At 34.9% G+C, this 23,293-nt stretch overlaps 2 protein-coding genes across 2 annotated transcripts in view; one reads left to right on the plus strand and one right to left on the minus strand.

Annotated features, from left to right (window-relative positions):
* LOC125829368 (4-alpha-glucanotransferase DPE2) overlaps positions 1 to 16,892 on the plus strand; it is a 36,816-nt gene extending 19,924 nt beyond the window's left edge. Inside the window, exons 16-22 of the mRNA XM_049508602.1 lie at positions 6,121 to 6,240; positions 6,400 to 6,497; positions 6,708 to 6,867; positions 6,964 to 7,062; positions 7,683 to 7,880; positions 8,752 to 8,845; positions 16,546 to 16,892. Of these exons, the coding sequence (XP_049364559.1) occupies positions 6,121 to 6,240; positions 6,400 to 6,497; positions 6,708 to 6,867; positions 6,964 to 7,062; positions 7,683 to 7,880; positions 8,752 to 8,845; positions 16,546 to 16,727 (951 nt within the window). The 3' untranslated portion in view covers positions 16,728 to 16,892. The remainder of the gene's footprint in view (positions 1 to 6,120; positions 6,241 to 6,399; positions 6,498 to 6,707; positions 6,868 to 6,963; positions 7,063 to 7,682; positions 7,881 to 8,751; positions 8,846 to 16,545) is intronic.
* Positions 1 to 23,293, minus strand: part of LOC125829366 (E3 ubiquitin ligase BIG BROTHER-related) — an 882,037-nt gene that overhangs the window by 514,415 nt on the left and 344,329 nt on the right. The window lies entirely within an intron of this gene.

The raw sequence follows: 23,293 nt of genomic DNA on the forward strand, positions 1-23,293 counted from the left end.
TATCATGAAGATCCATGCCTCTAGATCCACACTTGTATCGGATTCCCATACCCGAGTCTGTGCAACTTTAGCCTCAATCGATCAGGATTCTTGGTTTGAAAGTGTTAAAGAGAGTATGGTTCAACTTGGTATTTGCCTACTCATCATTACATGTGATGACTATGTCCTCATCGTAAATACATGCACAAACTTGGAGGAGTGAACCACAAAATGATCAGCTTCATTCCGAGCCATACCAAATTGTTGAATAACCATTCTAAATTTGTCAAACCATACTCGATGAGACTGTTCTAGCTAGTCCATAGAGTGATTGTTGTAGTCAGCACCTGCATGATACTAGTCTCCCCCTAGTAACAAAACTTGGTGGTTGCTCCTTATATACCTCAACTATGACATTCCAATGAAAAACATTTTTAGTATCCAATTGGTAGATAAGTCACTGATGAACAACAACCATAGAATAAAAGAGATGAGCGGAAGCAATCTTAGCCACGGAGGAGAAGGTATCACCATACTTAAGACCAAAAATTTGTGTATAGTCGTTGGTAGCTAGTCGTTTCTTTAGGCGATCATTTTGTCCATCAGGGCCAACAACAACCTAATTGCAAACTTAGAATAAAAGAGATGGGCGGAAGCAATCTTAGCCACGGAGGAGAAGGTATCACCATACTTAAGACCAAAAATTTGTGTATAGTCGTTGGTAGCTAGTCGTTTCTTTAGGTGATCAATTTGTCCATCAGGGCCAACAACAACCTAATTGCAAACTTACCTGGAGGTAAAAGAAGAAGTTTCCAAGTACCACTGAAGTGTAAGGTAGGGATATCCTTAATCATAGCTTTTTACTAATCTAGATGAGAGAGCTTCACTTATAATTTTTGGAATAGAAACAAATGATAGTGATGATAGAAATGCATAATGAGCCAGTGATAAATGATGATAATTAAGACAAATATAGATATGATTAGGGTTGTGAGTAGATTTAATCCCTTTAGTAGGGGAAATGGGAGAATTCTCCGTAGACAAGTCCACATTCGAATAATAATCTTGTGTCGGGTGTGAATCGTCTGAACGAGAAAAATAGATGAGATGATGATGAGTCAAAAGTGATGGAGCTAGATGATAAGAAGTGAGTTAGTTTCAAAAATAAAAGAAAAATAATATACCCAGTGAAATCCCACAAGTGAGGTCTTGGGAGGGTAGTGTATGCAGACCTACCACTACCTTGTGGAGATAGAGAGACTATTTCCAAAAGACTTTCGGCTTAAGTGCAACAAATCCCGGTATAAAGAAGGAGACAATGAAGAGAATATAACAAATAACAAGGAAACAATGCAAAAGTCTACTAGAGAAGAGCCAAAACAACAATAAAATCATGTGATAATCAAAACACCATAAATAACATAGTAGGATAGATTATTAAAAACAATAATAAACAATGATAAAAATAAAAAACAAAGAACTACAATAATACAACTAGTACCATTGCAAACACCAGTCACCCTAAGCAAGACAACACTACACTACCTACTAACCTTCTATCTTGATACGTGCCCTTCACACCCTCCTATCTAGGGTGATATCCTCGATAACCTGAAATTGCGTCATATCTTGTCTCCTCTCTCCCCGACACTTCTTCGGCCTACCTCTGTCTCTCCTTGTACCCTCTATAACCAACCTCTCGCACCCCCTCATTGGTGCGTCTATGCATCTCCTCTTCACATGTTCAAACCATCTCAATCTCGCTTCCCTCACTTATCCAGCACGGAGGCCACTCTCACCTTATTCAGGATATCCTCATTTCTAATCTTATCACTCTTACTATTACCACACATCCCCTCCACATCCTCATCTCCGCAACTTGCATCTTCTAGACATGAGAGTTCTTGACTAGCCAACACTCAGTCCCGTACGACAATATCGGTCTAACCACCACTCTATAGTGTTTACCTAGAAAATATGTGAATGCGTAATTATTGAAATTAAAGACAAGAAAATAAAGATAGAATAAATTTATGAATGGAAGTTAATGAATTTCATAAGATAGACTACGAACCCTAATTGAACTTAGTAACTAAAATTAGTGGATTAAAACTAATCACATTACTAATAGACCTAGTTCAGGAATTCAGATTTAAAAAAAAAGTGATTTGGAACCTATTTCAAAAAAATTGGAGACACTAATTAGTATAAGATAAATTCCCTTCTTTTTTTTTTTTGTGGAATTGGTAATCATGTATACCTCAGCATTAAGGATATGCTGGAGACCTTCAAAAGAGCAACAAAAGAAGAGACTAAGGGAGAGAAACTATTTACAGAGAGCCTAACTGATGTACATGCTCTAATTCCTCTATATCTGTTTCTTTACACCAAAAAGAGAAAGATACAATACATTCCATTTAACTTTATGAATGAAATTGGACTCATCTTCAAAACATCTGTTATTTCTCTCTCTCCACACAGTCCACCAGATGCAATGTGGAACGATTTTCCACCATCTCTGTTGGCTATTGGTTCCACCTATTCTAATCCAGCAGATCTGCAGCGTGCTTAGGCATGGTCCATTTTGTGTCTATGAGAGTAAGAAATAATTCCATAACTGAGCAGTGAATTTACAATGCAAGAAAAGATGACTATTTGTCTCATCTGTTATCCCACAAAGTTGACATCTGGACACAAACTCTCCTCTTTTTCTTCAAAACCTCGTGTGAACGAAGCTTTTCTGATTAACCATGTGAAACATTTAACTATTGTTGGTGCTATGTTTTTCGAGACATTTTCATAAACCTTGTTGTCTTCTATTTTGTTCTGTATTAACTGTTTCATAGACCCTTTTAACAGATAAATTTCCATCCTCTTTATGCTTCCATCTCATAGAGTCCGGAGCTGAAGTAGTTCCTGTGAAGCCCCCTATTTCATGGCGTAGGTTGGTCACTCAGTCCACTTCCCAATCATTCAAGAGTCTCCTAAAAGATAGATCCCACCCCTGTTTAGTCCAACACTAACATCTTAGTTGCTTCAGGGTTGTTACGGATGGTGATCAAGTCCGGCAAAATATCTTTCAGAGGGATCTGGTTGTTCCATGCATCACCCCAAAACTTTGTTTTTTCTCCCATCTCCCACTTCAATTACCATGTTTTCTTTTATCATTGGCCAAAGATCTCTGATTGTTCTCCATACCCCAACCCCATAACGTAATAGCTATCATTACTGAACCAAGGGTTGTTCTCACCATATTTGCACTTAAGTACATCCTTCCATAGAGCTTGTTTTTCATCATTATATCTCCGAAGTCATTTCTTCAGAAGGCTATTCATTTTGTCTCTTTAGGTTTTTGATGCCCAAACCTCCCAAATATCTTTTGTTCAGTGTAGTATCCCATTTCACCAGATTTGTATCCATTGTTCTCCTTACAACCATGCCAAAAGAAATTCCTTTTAAGGTTATCCAGTTTCTTCAAAACCTTCTGGGATAAGGGGGGACAAAGACATTATTACATAAGTAGGTAGAGAATCAAGGACTTATTTTATGAGAGCGAGTCTTCCCCTTAGTGATAAGTATTGAGTCTTCCACCTTGTCAATCGTTTTTCTGTCTTCTCTGCTAGGCCATCCCATATCACTCTCTCTTAATGTTGGTAGCCAAGAGGCATGCCCAAATAAACTGTAGGCAGATTTTTCACTTTGCAACCTAGTATATCTGCCAAACTCTAGATGTTTAGCACCTCCTTGATTGGAAAAAAGATTGCTCTTTCCCCAATTTACCTTCAGTCCAGAAGTGGATTCAAAGAACAGAAGCAACAATCTAATGTTGCTTAGCAGTTCCTCGGTAGGTTCATGAAAAATCACTGTATCATCTGCGTAAAGTAGATGACATATTTCCTTGTATTGACCTCTAACACCTCCTATTTGAAAGCCATTGATCCTTCTGTCTTGAATTGCTCTCCTCATCATACTATCAAATCCTTCCATTGCCAACACAAAAAGAAAGGGCTATAGAGGATCTCCCTGTCTTAAGACCATCTCCAACCCACCTCTATTTTACTCTCCATTCTCTATATTTGGAGAGTAAAATAGAGAATGGGCTCTCCAACCACTCTTTAATTAACTCTCTATTCTTCATTTATAGAGGGGTGAATGGAGAACTACTATTCACACTCTCTATTTCACTTTTTCATTATTTTATTATATTTCTATTATTTTGTAATTAACACATTATTTTTAATATAAGGTCATTAATTAAATATCTAACATTCGTACTTCTTTTTAAATGTAATATGACATTTTAAAAAAAATATTATTTGATATCCACTACTTTCATCCCGAATTAATAATATTTCAATTTTTTAAAATTTTCATCACTTTAATATAATTTGATATTATTATTAATTTTCACTATGAAGAATGCACAAAAGTAAAATGATTAAGATGGAAATTTTAATTTAAAAATATAATACATAACATAATAATTTAAATATAAGATAACAATACATGATAATTTTATCGCAACAATAATTCAGTAATCCGGTAGGTCGTTTCCAGATTTAACAATATTCGGAAAAAAATTAGTGTATGATCCAGAGAATTGTTGCGGTTGTGCTCGTTGATTTATGTAATTTTTATGTAATTGTATTTCATTGATGATTTCACTTTTATTTGAATTGTCCATTAATTTGTATATTATATAATAACTTGCAATTTATGTTATTTAGAAATTTAGAATAAAATAAAATTTTATATTAAATAATGAATTTGAAAAAATAAAATTTTATATTACGTAAAAATTATATAAAGTGATTATTTGAAAAAAAAAAAAAGAAGGAGAAAGGATTTATATTATGAAATAAGGAAATGCAAATGAAATAGAAATAATAATATAATATTGAGGAGAGAGAAGAAGATTCTTTTTTAGAGAGTAAAATAGAGAATTGGGTTGGAGTTGGCTGTCTGAAAAAATAGAGAACTCTATATTTGGAGAGTAAAATAGAGGGCAGGGTTGGAGATGCCCTAAGACCCCTGCCTGATGGGAAGAAGCCAAATGGTTCACCATTCACCAAAACAGAAAATTTGACTGTAGTGATGCAAAAATTGATCCAGCCCAACCGGTTCTCCAAAACCCATTTGTCTGAGTATTCTTTTCAAGAAATTCCAATTAACATGGCCATAAGCCTTTCCAATGTCTAGCTTACACATGACACCAGGTTGATCACCTTTCATTCTAGAGTCCACACACTCACTAGCAATGAGGGCAGCATCCATAATCTGCCTCCCTTTTATGAATGTCATTTGATGCTTGTTGACTAGCATGTCCACCACTTTTTTCAGCCTTTCAGTCAATAGCTTTGCTATCTCCTTGTAGATGCCAGTGATCAGACGTGTTGGTCTGGCATCTTTCAATTATGATGCCCTTGCTTTGTTAGGAAGGAGAGCCACATAAGTTGCACTGAAGCTTTTCTCAGTATTTTGATTAACATGAAAGTCATGTAAAGTGTTCTTAATATCCTCTTTAAGCAGGCCCCAAAGAGCAAGATAAAAAGACATTGGAAAGCCATCCAGCCCAGGATCCTTTTCCATTGCACATAGCTTGATACTGTCCAGTATGTCCTTCTCTTCAAAATATCTGTGTAAACACTCTTGTTCTTCTTTCGTTAAACATCTAGGATTGTCAAGCAGCAATTCTGGCCTCCACTACCTTCTTTAGTTTGTTTTAATAGAAACCAAAGATAGCAAGTTCTAGAAAAAAAGATAAGGGAACCTATAGGGTAAGTAGGAGCTGGTTTGGAATTTCGTGTGAGGTATCTGTCCATCAGCTGGTTAGTGACAGAGCTTCTGCATTCTTCTTTTTCTGTCTCTTGATTTTTTGATACATGAGTGGTTTCAACTTATGCACAATCATCTCAGTTCTAGCTTCAAAAAAATAAAGAAAAAAGAATCCAGCTATCTTGTTGAAAGTAAATTATTATCTTTTGCAAAGGACTTATTTCTGCAGTTCTCTTTGTTGCATCATTTACCTATATCTTTATGCCATAGCCTAGTAGCGCTCAGATACGGGGCTGGAGTGTTCTTTCATCAAGGTTTATATGCGCTTATTTCCAAGTGAATAATATTCTACTTTTATCAATGTAGTTCAAGGACGAATGCAATACTGAGAAGAAAATTGCATCTGCGCTGAAGTCATTCTTGGAAACATCCATGTTTGTAGAGAGTGAAGAGAAGCTACGACGAAAACTCTTTGATCTTCTGCAGGTACATTGCTTTGATGTCCAGAAGTCTAATTTTGTCTATTCTTCTCCTATTTAAAAGTTATGCTTTTAATCTTTTTTTAAAAAATATTATGCTTTTTATGCACCGATGCTTATTATACTACACTTGACTGTTATGTTGATGCTCCCATCTTAATCACAGAATGTAGCACTTATTAAAGATCCAGAAGATCCAAGAAAATTTTACCCTCGCTTCAATGTTGAAGACACAACAAGCTTTGTGGATTTGGATCAGCACAGGTACCTCACGCGTTTTTCTAGTTCACACTATCTGATGTCGGATTTGATAAATTGCAGTGACATTTTAAAAGTAAACACCAGTGCTTATCTTTCATCCTTTTAGATGTCTACACATTTCCTCTGCCTGTGAAGAATACTAGGGTTTTAGCCTCTATTTTAAGGCAGTTATACTAATTTTTATGGTTTCTTATGATCTGTTTGCTGGTGCAGTCAAAATGTCCTAAAAAGATTATATTATGATTACTACTTCCATCGACAAGAAGGTCTTTGGCGTGACAATGCCTTTAAGACTCTGCCTGTTCTTTTGAACTCATCAGACATGCTTGCTTGTGGGGAAGACCTAGGCCTAATTCCCTCCTGTGTTCATCCTGTATGCCACTCAGAACCATCATCCTTGTGAATCGTATATGTTACATCACTTCTTGCATCTCAATGTATGATTTGAGTTATGACCACTTTGATGCAGGTGATGCAAGAATTGGGCTTAGTAGGCCTACGCATTCAACGCATGCCAAGTGAACCTGATGTAGAATTTGGTATTCCTTCTCAATACAACTACATGACGGTAAAATTCTCTGAGATTTCTGCTACTACATCCCAACTTATTTGAAATGGAAGATGGTCTTAGTTACTGCAGCTTCTATGATAATCTACTGTAAAAACCTTTTCCCGTGAAATGTAAAACATACTTAACCTAATAGACAAATTTTATTCATATGATCATACATCGATTTACTGTAACATTTGTTCAAGTGCTCCCTTTGGCTATAAGAAAAAGCACCTGGAGGCGTGACAATAAGTGCTTCATTGTTACGCTTGTTGTTTATGATTTTACCTCTTAAGTGAAAACATACTGACGTACTGGAAATCTGCTAAAAATCATTGGAAAGTGGAAACTAGAATGCAAACTCTAATTTTGCTTAACATGAAAAAAAAATGCATGAACCAACTGTTGTGCTGCTCTTAATGTTTTATTAGTTAGATTCTTGTTATAAAGCTGCCCCCCTGGAATATAATAAAGATAGAGGCTTTCAAGACACCTTTGAATATGCCTTCCTTTTCCTTCGTATATCTTGTAAATGATTTTTAAGAGTGCTTTTGTCGTCAAGTATTTATCTGGTTTCAATGCATATTAGTCCTTGTTGCTCAAAGACTGGCCAAATAAAGTTTGTACTTTAAACTTAGGTTTGTGCTCCATCATGCCATGACTGTTCTACTCTACGTGCTTGGTGGGAGGAAGATGAAGAGAGAAGGCACCGCTTTTTTCAAGCAGTAATGGGATCTGATGAGTTGCCACCTGATCAATGCACTCCTGAAATTGTGCACTTTGTCTTGCGACAGCATGTTGAATCTCCATCAATGTGGTCAATATTTCCGCTCCAGGTACTTAATTGATATAAAGATCCTACTCCTTTTGTAGTATGTAGTTAATTCTTTAGTAGTAGTCTTTGCTAAATTGATTCACTCCATATGTGCCTCGAAGCTTCATAGTGCTGAACTACTGGCCAGGGTGATTAGTGAGTTCTATGCTTCCAATAATCACATAAGTCCTTCTAAAGGCATTAGCTCTCTAGGTTTCTAAAGGATAATGCTTTTTGTCCAAAGTGCAAGAAAAAAGTCAGAATTCCTTTTCTTGGGGAGCTTTTAGCCAATCTCAAACAATTGAATTCAATTTGAAAAGGGCTGCTATCCAAAGATATTAATAATTACTTATGCCCTCCCCCTTCTCCCAAAGGAAAGAATTACAAAACAAATTCTTTTGATTATTCACCATATTGACATTGTATGAATTTTAAGTTCTATCAAAGAGATTGTGATTTTGTATCTCGGAATAGATGTTTTCAAACAATTAGGAGATATATGGATTTTGTAGCTCTGTGGAAATGGTTGATCAATTATGTTTTGTCTACTAGTGTCTGAAAAATTGGACTTTGTACTTATTTAAGGACACATGGAAATTTGTTAGCACTATTGTTCAGTCAGGCCTACTAAACCTCCTTCATGACTAAATATGCCACTAATAAGCATCTTTTTTGCCCTACTCTGAAGCAGTCATGAGAAAAAAATTAGGTGGTTGTTTTTCATGGTGTCATTTAGTTTGAACTGTGAAGCACATGATCTTGACATTATGCTACATTGTGCAATTTCTTTTATTATGCAAGTGAGCTGCCCAGCGAGATTAATGTCTCAATGCTCATCTCAGCGTTCAAGATTTTCTTCCACGGCACTGATACCATTGCTAAATAATATACAGGATTTGCTAGCACTCAAAGAAGATTACACGACACGGCCTGCAGTGGAAGAGACTATCAATGATCCAACAAACCCAAAACATTACTGGCGATATCGTATGTGCCTTTGTCCTCTTTGTTGTCTCTCTATCCCCCATTGGGGCCTACCTCAAAAAGAAAGTAAACTTTTCTTTTATTTATCTGGTTTGATCAAAACTAAATTTTTGTCAGGTAGTTAAATTCAAGGCTTAAGTCATACGTAGCCCCTTAAAGTTGTCCGCATAATTCACTTAGACACTTTAACTAAGACTAGTACCTATTGAACACCTCTACTTATTCGGATTTGAACCTTTTAAACACTTTTTTGACAATCAGCTAAAAGATATAAATGTGTGTAATACACTTGCGCTGACATGGCAAATTGACAAATCAGTGACGTACATGTGGCGCTTTGAGGAAAAAAAAAGAAGAAATAAAGGAAAAGGAAGTTGCAGTGGAATCAACTACAAAACTAATGATGAACAACTAATCCATCTCATGTCTATGGAGTGGAGACATCAACTTATCTCTGAGCAATCAAATGATTTAACTTATTGATGATCAGTAGGGAAAGATTCACAATTCAAATGATTTAACTTATCGATGGAAATTCTTGATTTCAAAATGCCATTCCGTCCGGCCACCATTGTCGTCGTCACCTTCCAACCCTTTTAATTCAACGATTTTATTTTTCAGATCTAATTTTTCTAAAAGTTGAAAATAGCAAATTACATATATATAAAAATTAATCAATACATGAACCACCTATAATTTTTTAGATACCAATGAAATCATTGACTACATAATCATCTAAGCAAAGCATGGAGAAAGGTAGAAGGAGAGGTGATTTCTTTTCTTTTTTTTAGATCTGATTTATTTGAGTACAGATTTAAACTTTTAAAGAAGAAAACAAAGAAAGGAACATTTTTATGATGAATAAGATTAGCGATGGGGGTGGCAACATCGGCGGAAGCTATGGAAAAGGTGGTGGCGTTGAAGAAGTTATGACTAATGAAGAAGGAAGAAGAAAGAGAATTAAAAAAAAAAAAACTAAAAGTATCCTTCTGACGCGCTAAACGTAGGTGATGTGCACCTTCCTTGCCACGTCAGCAAAAAGTGTTCAATAGGTACTTGTTTTGAATAATAAAAGTGTTCAATAGGTACTAGTCTTAGTTAAAGTGTCTAAGTGAATTATGCAGACAACTTTAAGGGGCTACGTATGACTTAAGCCTAAATTCAAATACGCAAAAAAAAAGTGTTGGGGTGTGTAACATGTTCCTGCAAAAAGTTCCTCCACTTCCTTTACATTACTAGACCTTTGTCCATACAGCTGGTTCAATTTCAACTTGTTTATGTTCTTCGAAATGTTCAAGTGAGAAGAGAAAGTTAACCTTTCTATTAAATCCATCCACCTTAATAGTTATAGTAACTACTCGTTCAAATTTGGTTTGCCTTGCACAATTAGGACATTTATTGTCTGCACATGGACTAAATCCTTGCAAATACTGTTCTGAAATGAGAAAGCCTCATAACTAGACTCCATGTTTCTTATGATGATTCCAGCTTATCATCCTAATAGGGAATATGTTATGTATCCATGCTTTTTCTTTTTTCACAGTAATTGTAGTGCCTTATAATGGCAGTGGATATAATTATCATGATGGAGGTGGTAGATGTGATAGTGACTGATAGTAGTGGTTGACAATGGTGGTGGTTGTGATGATAGAGCTGGTTGGTGGTGGTGGCTGATGGTTGACAACGGTAATGGTGGTGGTTGTGATGACAGATGGTTAGTGATGGTGGGATGTAATTGTTGATAGGGTGGTGGTGAAAATTGTCCACACAAGAATATCTCTTAATGATATTAAGACTTAGTTCAAGATCTTAATGATTTTAGACCTATTCAGACCAAATATGTGTTTAATTTTAATGTAAACAAATATACTAATGGTCTAAGGTCTGATCCATTCAAATTCAAATCTCCATTAAATGCAAACAATGAAGCCTAAGTATGTGTGTATTCTAGGCTGACAAATCCTCTTTTTGTGTAACCTTTGTTTCCACTGGATTCTTTCAATGACTATTCACTTCATCAAAAAAAAATTATTAACTATTTAGTAAAACTTGTTTATAGGTTAAATAGAGTTGTGGATTCATATAAAGTAATGTATTGATGGTTTGCATCACATTATTCTAATTAATAAATAAAAAAAAGCTCTTTTTTTCCCTTTTTTTGATCCAAAAAAAGAGGTCTTAACTAAATACATGCAATTATGAATAGAAGTACATCTTATACTAGGTTTCACATCATCAACAACAACAACATACCATGTGTAATCCCACAAATGGGGTCTGGGAGGGTAGAGAGAATGAAACCTTACCCTTGACTTGAGAAAGTAGAGAGGTCCTTTACGATAGACCCTCGGAATTTGAGTAAAGCATCATATGAATTAAGTGTGGAAAACAAGTATAATAGTGAAGAATCCATACTAAAAACAATTGAGAAGAATAGTAACAACAACAAATAATATGATAACCGAAACCAAGGAGACAATAAAATTGAAGAATTAGATAATATGAGAGTAATAAAAAAATACTGATATCTAACTAGGCAACGGTCGATTATCTATTATCCTTCTATCCTAATCATCGACTTTCAAATCTAACTATCTAGGGTCATGTCCTCGGTAAGCTACTGGTGTGCCATGTTCTGTCTCATCACCTTTTCCCAATACTTTTTCAGCTTACCTCTACCCCTCCTTGTATCCACTATATAGTAAACCTCTTACACTTAATCACTCGGACATTTATGCATATTTTTTTAACATGCCCGAATCATCTTAGCCTCACCTCCGTCATCTTATCCACCACAAAAGCCATGCAACATAACTAGTTTGACCAACACTTTATTTAATATATTACTATCTCTATGTTGGAGAGATCACTTTTAGCATAAGAAAACCTTTAAATCAACACTATAACATTTTTACTTTTTCTTTCCTTGAGCTTATGAAACTTTAATTCATCATCTGGTCGCATCTACGTTCTTTTCATGGTGAATAAAAAAACAGAGAAGGGCCTAAAGTGTCCCTCAACTATTTGAATTTGTACAAAACTACCCTCCATCCACCTTTCGGTTCCCAAATACCCTTAGCGTTAACCTTGAGGCTCAAAAATTCCCTTGATATAAACCTTTGGCTCATATTTGCCATTATATTTAACAACTCCCCTAAAGTAAAATTATTAAATATTTATTTATTATGTTGTCTAATTTGATTGGTCCAAATTTAAACCCTTCTCAAATAAATAATAAAATTACATATGATTCATATTTTGACCCGATACGCTTGAAAATAATATTTTAGAAAATATTAAGTTCATGATATCTTCCTACTGGCCTATTTTAAATCAACCCCCGATTTATTATGACTCAATTCATAATTAGGGATTTAACTAAAATCCATACTCATCCCGTCTAATCATTAATCTAAAAAATGAATTTCTATTGATCTAATTTTATAAATGAATGTAATCGTTATTTTTCCCCCAATTTACTCCCTTGTTTAATTTGTCATTAGTTGAGAAAAATTAAAATTTAAAATGGTGGACAAGATTAAAGAAGAAAAAGAAGTGGAAGAGAGAGTAGGTGGGGGGAGGTGAATGTAGATAGTAGATGATTTATCTTTTTTATTTTTAATTTATTATGGAACCCAAAATTAAGCCAATCACATGAGCCTATCTATTAAGTAATTTCAAATTATTTTAATGGAGAAATGCCTAAAATGCCCTTAAACTATGGGATTTGATATAAATTTACCCTCCATCCACCTTATGAGTGTGGGCTGTTAGAAATAAGGGTATTTTTTAGCCAAAAGGTTGATAATAGCAATTTGGGGCTGAAAGATAGATGGAGGAATTTTGTACCAATTCAAATAGTTGAGGGGCATCTTAGGCCCTTCTCTGTATAATCTAGAAAACCCTAAAAAAATGTTTTAGATTCAATAAGTTGGTAATTAAAGAACATATTGTTAGTGATTTCTATTTTGTGGACTCACATATTAATATGCTATACGTAGATATGCTATCATTAAAGTAGCCCATTGTATGATGTAATAAGGTATTAAAGTTTTGGGCCTAGAAAAGTAAATATCTATTAGTATGGGTTTAATTTAGATAACTTGAAATCCGTGGACCTTTTCTTAAGTCTGATGGAGACTTAAATGCCCTTAAACTATGAGATTTGATATAAATTTACCCTCCATCCACCTTATGAGTGTGGGCCGTTAGAAATAAGGGTATTTTTGAGCCAAAAGGTTGACATTAGGGGTATTTGGGGCCAAAAGATGGATGGAGGGAAGTTTTCTACCAATTCAAATAGTTGAGGAGTATTTTAGGCCCTTCTCCGTAATCTAGAAAACCCTAAAATATTGTTTTAGATTCCATAAACTGGTAATTGAAGAGCATAGTGTTAGTAATTTCTATTTCGTGGACTCACATATTAATATGTTATACATAGATATGCTATCATTAAAGTAATCCATTGTATGATCTGATAAAGTATTAAAGTTTTGGGCCTTAAAGGTAAATATCTATTGATATGGATTTAATTTAGATAACTTGAAATCCATGGACCTTTTCTTAAGTCTGATGGAGACTTATTGAAAAGGTACCATTTAAACCGGAAACGGTACCTTTTCAAATGAAAAGGCACTTCAGAATCCTTTAAAAGGATTTGGTCCATGAACCAGGAGAATATACTTTTTCTCTTTCTCTCCATCTTAGAAAAAGAACACTAAATAAGTAATCTTCAAGGTTTGGATGATCAAGTTCATTAATCAAGTTATTGCCTTCTTCAACCAAGTTATTGCAATGGAACAAGGTTAGTGTTCCTACCATTAAGTAATCTTCAAGGTTTGGATGATCAAGTTCATTAATCAAGTTATTGCCTTCTTCAACCAAGTTATTGCAATGGAACAAGGTTAGTGTTCCTACCATTCTTCTAACAAATAGGTGTTACCAAATGGTAAATTATAACACTATGTGAGTTTTCAAGTAAGTCGAGGGATTTTGTTGAGAATTTCAGAGAAGTTAAATGGTCTAAAGTCATTCCTTGTTTAATGAAGGCAGAGTCTTATTTTGTTTCATTTCTTATCTATTCAAGCCCAAAGGTATCCTGTGATTGCTTGAGTTCATTTTTCTAGCTATACAAGAGAACACTGGATATTCTGCCAATCTTTGATGATTTGATAAACCCAATTGGATTGTCAAGATTGAGGACAAATTGATATATAAGCAACTAGAACAAGAACCTAGTTGAGGTCTCACTTGTATTGCGTGTGTAGACAATACAATTCGCGTCAAGAAAATAATAATCAAGAACGGAAAAGTATCGCAACAATCGTTTTATTGATTTAAAGTGCGAGTTTTACAATCTCTATGATTCCTCTGAATTCGCCTTTTCAGATATAATTCAAGGGCTCTTGAGCATGATCTTGAGTTCATCTTGAACTTGATCTTGATCTTGAACTTGAACTTGAACTTGATCTTGAACTTGAACTTTATCTTGATCTTGACTTCTAGTTGAATTCAAGGGCTTCGAGCTTGATCTTGAATACGGTGGTCTTGATCTTGATCTTGATCGTTCTTGGACTTGAACTTGAACTTTATCTTGATCTTGACTTCTAGTTGAATTCAAGGGCTTCGAGCTTGATCTTGAATTCGGCGGTCTTGATCTTGATCGTTCTTGAACTTGAACTTTATCTTGATCTTGACTTCTAGTTGAATCCAAGGGCTTGGAGCTTGATCTTGAATCCGGCGGTCTTGATCTTGATCGTTCTTGAACTTGAATTTGAACTTTATCTTGATCTTGACTTCTAGTTGAATCCAAGGGCTTTGAGCTTAATCTTGAATCCGACAGTCTTGATCTAGATCGTTCTTGAACTCTTGAATTCTTGAACTTGTAGAGAAATTTGTGGCTTTTGATCCACGAGCTTTCATTAGCTTCTTGTTAGAATTCTTGAACTTGTAGAGAAATCTGTGGCTTTTGATCCACGAGTTTTCTCTAGCTTTTGCCTTTTTGTTTAGAATTCTTGGTCCTCGTAGAGAAATCTGTGGCTTTTGATCCACGAGCTTTCTCTAGCTTCTTGTTTAGTATTCTTGGTCCTCTATTCTGAATTATGAGGACCCCTATTTATAGTTTAAAAATAGAGGAGTTGTGTTTAGAAGAGGACTCCCTTCGGCCAATTAGATTTAAGTGACGTGGCTTTATGGAGTGGGCTTTAATTAAATTCATATTTATTGGATTTAAATAATTAACCCAATTATATTAATCTATAATATTTATTTGGACTAATATATTAATGAATTTAAAATCATTTTATAAATTTATTTTTTAATAAATTTTAAATGATTACAGCGTGAAACACCGTTAGTGCTTGAAATACTGCACTTCAAATTCTTTTTTGAGAATGAAAATAATTGGTAAAAGCAGTCTTTGATCAGACACTTCAAGTTCCTTACCGAACCCATGCCGACCCGACATGGGTGTGGGTGTGGGTTCTACATTGGATTTGGTCAACCTAATTTGGGTACTTTTTACTATACCTATGACCAAGAAGTATATGTTGATTAGGTATTTGGTTTGATTTTGGGTTTATGTCGTACTCATAATCACATAAAGTACTACAAAGCCATATACAAGATAACTTATGAATTAAATTTTAAGTATTTACAAAGAATTTGATTATATATATAAACTTAATATATTGTACTATACATTTATTTGTTGTATCTTAACACCTATAGAAATGTTAGAAGTGAATGATATATCAAAATTTGGTTGAATGAGAGAGAATGAGAGATGAAGAAAGAAGAAAACCTGTGGCTTTTTAGTTCTCTTTAAGTCATTTCTCATTAACTAATTAATTAACAATAATGGATTCAGATCACCTTGTTAATCAAAATATAAGTTATTTTTCAACAACCTTAAATAACTAATTGTCAGATCTATTATTTTTATGTATTTATTAGTTGTAGCCTAACACCCATATCCTTACTTGGATCCATACATATGAATACAAGTTATGTAATACAAAACCCGAGATGTAGATCCGCACCTGTATCGAATAGCCGCACCTGAGTTAGAGTAACATAGGGTAAAAGTGTTCTTTAAGATGCTAAAAGTGTGTCTGCAGAACTAGCAAACCTTCACCCAGTATAGGCTGGAATACAACTTACTTTCGGTAACAAGTATATTCTCCTTGGCTTTCAAGGCGATTCTTATGTTCAATGGGCTGGAAGTCTTACGATTTTTGGCTACTTTTCGCTGATAGCATATTTGTAAAGATCTGCAATGGACTTATGAGGAACATCTTCTCTTGCAATGTCCTTGAGATAAGAATATATGTTTCGCGTGGAAAATACTTTGCTCTTTCTTGTGGTTTCTGGTGTTACTTGAAACAAGCTATTGCATATATGATGAGAGAAAGATGACCAACGTTAATTTGTCTGTAAGTTGGACTATAGAGTAAAATCTCGATTCAGATATAAGTTTACTAGTTTATGGAGTATATTGAGACATGAGAGTGCACTTATTAAAGACATCAATGTGGATGGAAGTGCAAGAAAACTGCATTTGTTATGTGTTAAGATTTTGTTCCATTGTTTTAACTTCACTCGCTCTTAACATTTTGTTTACACTTGAGTGAATTTTGCTACATGCTGATGATAGTAGAATTGTTTTTTTTTCCGGTATTGTTCTTACTCTTCTTTGCACTTAGGTGTACATGTGACGATGGAGTCCTTGCTTAGTGATAAAGACCTCACAAAAACAATAAAGGATCTTGTCCGTGGGAGTGGAAGATTTTACCCTCAGAAGGATCTGGAATCAGGTCAGGCAAAGCTGAAGCTAGGGAGTGAACACCCTTCACAAACACAGAAATATGGACTCGCCAACAAATAAGCTGTGGCATTTGTATGAATATAAAACAGTTTGTGTCTTTTAGATGCTCAGGTCAAAGACAAAACAAATAAATCCTCCATGACCTAGTCCGCCAAGTGGTTCAATAGCTTGTCTTGCTTCATCATTAAACTGGATTTGAAGCTATATTTCATTAAAGAATAAAAGAATCATTGTATGGTACTCTTTCGATTTTCTTCAAGTGTCGAAATTTGGTCAAAGATCAAGCCCTTTACTTGGTGTTACATATTTGTATATGATATATCTTTAATCTTCCATACTTTTAAGGAGCCCCCAGACTTGAGGAAACTTTTAATTTACATTAAAATATAAATTATTGAGCATTAGATTTAGATTTTAGATGATTCATGTACCCAATCTAAGTAATTTAAGATATAGGTATGTGATATAAGACTGTTGAGCTGGTAATTCAGTTGTAACTGTCATTCAGGTTGTGTTGTATTAGCATATAAGGACTTCTCTTCTCTCTTCTTAATTGAATAGATACAGTATTGTGTAATTTAGAATAGTTAGTTACACAGTTCCTGCCTAATTGAATAGATACAGTATTGTGTTGTATTAGCATATAAGGATCTCTATTGCAATGGTTACAGACATGGATTGAAATTATGACTTCTCTTCTCTCTTCTTAATAGTTTTCTCTCAAGCTAAACATTCATAATTTCCTGTTTTAGCCACCATCTTCTTCCAACTGCTATTCCTAGATTAACTATCTCCACTTTGATTATTGACGCCATTGTTTGTGCATCAATTGATATTAGAGCAGCAATCATCGGCATGACTTATGACCAGAAGCAAGAATTACGAAAGGCCCATTGAAGATGTGGATGTTAATTTTTGGCACATTCAGATCAATTGTAGAAATTGATGGAAGGTATGACCAGTGGCAGATCCATAATTTTAAGCTTGTGGGTGTTTGCTGTTGACACTCAATTTTGTCGTTCCACAATATAGATTAATCATCAAACTTCTTCAATTTTAAATGATTTGAAATAATTATTTCTCTCTCTATATATATATACACACATGCATATACATACATACTACCTTAAAAGCATGAACTCCCAAAGTTAAATGTTAAATTACTACAGTATCCCCTCCCCCCCCCCCCCCCAAATTAAAAATGCTCCATTTATTTTATTTACTTATTTAATTAATTCTATTATATTAAAACTAGACACCATTTCACATTAAAGTTTTTCGAAGGGTTGCGACTTTTTTAGGATTGTGACATTTTCGATGAGTTCCGACTTTTTCAAAGGATTGTGATTTTTTTTCAAATGGTTGTGTCTTTTTCAAAGGGTTGTGCTATTTCCGATGAGTTGTGACTTTTTCAAAGGGTTGTGACTTTTCAGATGAGCAGTGACTTTTTCGAAAGGTTGTGACTTTTCTAATAAGGTACCTATTCATATTACTATTTCTTAGCTATAAATGGAGCGGTTTCCTCTCACTTTTAATCTACGATTTATTAAGTTTTCTACTCTTCTTCTTCTTAAAACACTCTCAAATGTTATTCGCAACAATTTATTAAGTTCAAAATTCAATGATTTTTGAGGTACCACTGTAACATCTCGCAACTTGAAATAGCTAGAAAGAAGCCAAGAACTTGAAATAATTATTTTTGGCAAGTATAAGGAAATCTGGAAATTTTTAAGTAATGTAAAGTTGAGATTTTCTTCAATTTCAATCGATCATAACTCCTAGCTCATGATGAGTTAGGTGTAGTTCCAGATATGGTTGGAAAGCTCTTGGATTTATCTTTCCAACGCCGTCAAATTTACACGATTCCGAGTTCGTATGAGTGAATTATATTCGTTGGAAGTTGGGCTGTTCGAATAAAGAAATGCCCAATCCGGAATTTAAAAAGGGGTAGTTTGGTCTTTTACTTACCCAATTAATTAAATCTGTTTTTAGTAAATTAAGTGGGGTCAAGGCTGAGTTAGTTCAGTTTATGCTTTTGAGAAATAGAGTTAGGGCTTTTGGAGAAAGAACGCAAGAGAAAGGAGAAGAGGAAAAGCAAGATTCGCCAAGAACGATCGATTTTGGTTGTGGATTCGCCAAGAACGATCGATTTTGGTTGTGGATTCGCCAAGGAATTGATCCTACAGGTACATGAGTCTCTCATAGCGTTGGGTTCATTCACCCACGCGCCAAACATGTTTAGTTTCAGCGCAATTCATCCTAAAAGAGTTTGAAAGTTGATGTTCTTGACATGAATTCTTGAATTTGAATGTTGTTCTTGAATTGAATTGTGGAGTTTCCGAGATGTTTACGTTGTGTTTTAGAGTTACTTTGAGTTAGGTTCTTGAGTATATACGCTGGGTATCGAGATCTAAAACGAATTTGAGGAAGATAATCGAATTTAGGTGGGTTGAGGCTGAAAAACGAAGAAGGAAAAAGTCGAGTAAGCTTCATGAAACAAGTCCGCGTCGCGGACTTGTTCCCACAGTGAACAAAAATCTGCTCTGCGTCGCGGAGAGGACGCAGACTCCTCTGTCCCGAAATTTAATTTCGCGAATAATTATTTAAAACACCTCCGCGTCGCGGACATGTTCCAAGACGGTGATTTCGTAACTTTTCTCAAGTTTAGCTATTCGAAATCATTCCTAAACATCAAGAGATCTTTCCAAACACAAATCATAATCCTTGAATCCATAATTCAATTCAAGGATCAGTTAAGAGTCAATTCAAGCAAGAGTTATTATCAAAGTCAAAAGTCAAGTAAGAAAAGTTCATTTCAAGTTTTCATAAGTCTTTTACAAACATTTTAACTTGTTTTAAGACTTAAGTTTGAAGTTAAGCAAAGAGTAAGGTAAAGTTTGAAGTTTATTTCTTCAAAAGTATAGGGGGACTAAGTATTCCCAAAGAGATTTTAAATGTTTTTCACATTTAAATAAGAATGGAAACTGAGATTTCCAAAGAGCCTTCGGCTAGTTTTCAGAAAAGAGTAATAGCTTTCTAAATGAAGCAAGCAGGGAAACAGAGATTTTCCAATATAGCCTTTGAGCTAAGTTTTTGAGCACTAATCTCAAATTACAGAAGAAGTATGTTTTTAAACATAAAGAGCTAGTATATTTTTAGGAGTAGTATTGAGCACCGATGGGGAAGAGTTCATACAACTATCAACCCCCTTAAACCATGTAGCCATCATGGGTAGAAAAAGGGTCATACTTTTTAGATGAACCTTTTTCGAAATAGACTAGTGGATCCATTAGGCAGTTCAGGTCTTATACCTTTGGCCAGGTATAGGATGCGCTGGCAGCGTGAGGAAGATCGTTATATCATCACTATAGCTCTTAAGTGATGATTGTCGGTTAGAGAAACTCCCACAGAAGTTATTGTATATTTTATATACATCAATTTATTATATTTTAAATACATCTCAGAGTTATTTGTTTCTTGCATACACATAGAGTTGATATCATGTTTTTAAACAGCTTTTCTTTATATTGCACTTGCTTTTAAACTGCTTTATATTGAAATGAGTTCAGTCATGTTGAGTTGAGTTGAGCCAGGTAAGTTCTTCAGTTTCTCTCAGATTCTTTCTAGCCTATGTTATTTTAGCATTCCAACTCGCATACTCGTACATTCAATGTACTGATGCCAGTTGACCTGCATCGTATTATGATGCAGACACAAGTAACTAGGATCGGCATCCCGACGCGTCGTTGATCTAGTGAGCAGTTCATAGTCTGTTGGTGAGCCTCTTTGCTTTCCGGAGGATCCATTTCATTGCTTTCTAGTTTAGTTTATTAGGTTATTGTGGGGTCTGTCCCAACATCCATCTCAGTTGTTATTAGAGGTTTCATAGACAGTCAGATGTTAGTTTTTAGTCTTTTCATTGTCGTTATTCCATGTTGAGAGTTGAGTTTGCCTTAATGGCCAGTTGAATGTTCCTTTATAACATTTCAGTTTATTATATGAACTTATCTTTGTTTAGTTTAACTCTTCCGCTGATTCAAGTAAGCCAGGCCAAGGGTTCGCTTGGGGCCAGTAATGGTCTTTGGGTGCCGGCCACGTCCAGGGTGTAGTGATAGCATCCAAGGAAGCTCTACTTCATTGAAGGACAAGGATGAAGCTTTAGAAACTCCAAGGAGGCCCATAACAAGATCTCAAACCAAGGAGTTCAATGATAAGCTCAATGGGCTTCAATCGCTGATCCAAAGGTGTCTTATTGGGGAAGAAGAGCTGAAGCCCAAGGGAGAGGAATTGTCCAAATGCTACAATTATTTGGTGGCCCAAATTCAAGCCCAAGATGAGGAATTTTAAGGGCAATTTTCGTGCAAATAAGGTCAAGAAGAGTCCAAGAATCAGCCACAACAAGAGTTGCTTTCTGCCCAAGTTTTGAGAGAAGACTAGTCAAACTTTCCAAGATTGTCAAGATTCTTTTCCTAGTTGGGATTTACCTTATTTATTTATTTATTTATTTATTTATATATAGGTTATTAATATTTTCCTTAGTCTATTTATGGTCTCCTAAGTACCATTTAATGCTTTCCTAGAAGTACTAAATTTGTTCCTAGTTAGGTTACTTTATTTCCTTTCTAGAGTAGGATTCCTTGTAATTGTCTTTCTAGGGTCCTTGGACGTTTTTTTTCCCTTCTCCTATATATAGGAGTCCTTTTCATTCATTAAAGACAATTTACATTGATATTAATAATATTTGAGAGAGTTCTTTGAACCTTTGTGACTTGTTCTTTGAGAATTTATCTTTAAACCTTTACTATTCATAGTTTAAGGTATAAAGTAACTTCTTCTTGTGATATCTTTGGTTTCTTTTTGGTATTCTTTAGAAGGTGATTAGTTTCTACATACTAATTATTGTCTTTAGTTACTCATAAAGCGGTCAAGATCCGAATCTATCGTTTTGATTCGTTTTCTCAAGTAAAGGCGTTAGATTTCTTCCATAAATCTATACGTTGTTACTTGGATCTTTTCAAGACCTTAGAACATCTAATCCTTGGAAATTCGTGGATCTTTCCTTCGAATTTCCCATATCTTTAGTTAGTTTTTTTGTTTCTTTTCTTTGTGCTTCCGCATTCTAATATTCAATTCTCTATTTGTGATCTCCCTTAACCTTGCTGTTATCAAGTGGTATCAGAGCGGTTCTATCAAGATTCCGTTCTTGATAAATCTTGGGATTTCTTCTTAGAGCAAAAAAAAAAAAAAAAAACACTGTAGCGTGAACAGTAGCGTCGTGAAAAAAAAAAAAAAAATTACAATAGCGTGAACAGTAGCGTGAACAAAAAAAAAAAAAAAGTTATAACTTGCTCTCTAAGAAATCTAATTACTTGTCCTCCAAGAAATTTGATTACTTGATACCCAAGAAAGTTTATTACTTGCTATTCAAGAAATCTTATTACCTGCTCTCCAAGTTTTACATTAATTTGTTTCCAAGAAAGAAGGTTGCAAGAAGAGGGGATTCTAGACCTTTAAGAATAAGAGGAATTTTTTTTTTCTTGTTCTTATAATTATAAAATAAGTTCCTTTTTATTCGTGTTTTGTTTCAACTAAATCCTACTTGTTCTAAGACTAGTTCTTTACTTTCTTTTTGTACCCCAAGATTCCATACTTTATTACTACGAACTTGATACACGTTTTGGTTTAATTATAAATCTACAAAGTATTCTCGTTCAAAGGTTATTTTGAGTGGAAAAAGGCAAGTGTGGCTGAGTTTAAAAGAGGGTAAAAGTCATATTAAAAGTGTGATACTTAATCATTTATTCTTTTTTTTTTTTAGATGTCTAATTCAGGTGGTGATGAGGAAAGGGCTCGTTTAGAAGCCGAGGTCAAAGGAAGGAACGACTTCACCCTTCAAGCTATGCACCAACAATTTGAGAGATGGACCCTTCAATTTCAAGAGATGAGGGATATGATTATCGAGCAGAATGACACCATAGCTACAATTAGGAGGGAGAATAATGTTGTACCCCCAAATAATGTTAGACCCCAAGTTAGAAGGAATGTACCCCATATCCCTTTTGTAAATCCTGAATATGATAATGATGATTTTGATGTTGAATTTAATCTAGAAAGAAGAGATAGGAGGGGACAAAGAGGTAGAGTAGAAGATGATAATATAAATAGTATAAAGATGAAGATGCCATCTTTCAAGGGGACAAGGGATCCAGACTTGTACCTTGATTGGGAGAGACGAGTTGAAGCCATCTTTGATTGTCATAACTACTCTGAGGGTAAGAAAGTTAAACTTGCTGTTGTTGAGTTTTCTGATTATGCTGCTTCTTGGTGGAAAAAGCTTGCTAGGGACAGATTGCAAGAGGAGTTACCACCTATTGCTACGTGGGCAGAGATGAAGAGGGCAATGAGGAAGCGATTTATTCCATCATACTTCCAAAGAGATCTACAATCTCGCCTTCAACGCCTGAAGCAAGGCTCCATGTCGGTGGATGAGTACTTCAAAAGCATGGATATGGCTATGATCCAAGCTAACTGCATGGAGGAAGAAGAGGCTACAATAGCTAGATTTTTAAATGGTTTAAATACAGAAATAGCTAATGTAGTAGAGATACAACAATATGTAACTTTAG

Source organism: Solanum verrucosum, unplaced genomic scaffold (assembly GCF_900185275.1).
Source record: "Solanum verrucosum unplaced genomic scaffold, falcon-dt-bn FXZP01000157.1, whole genome shotgun sequence".
NCBI classification, from domain to species: Eukaryota; Viridiplantae; Streptophyta; class Magnoliopsida; order Solanales; family Solanaceae; genus Solanum; species Solanum verrucosum.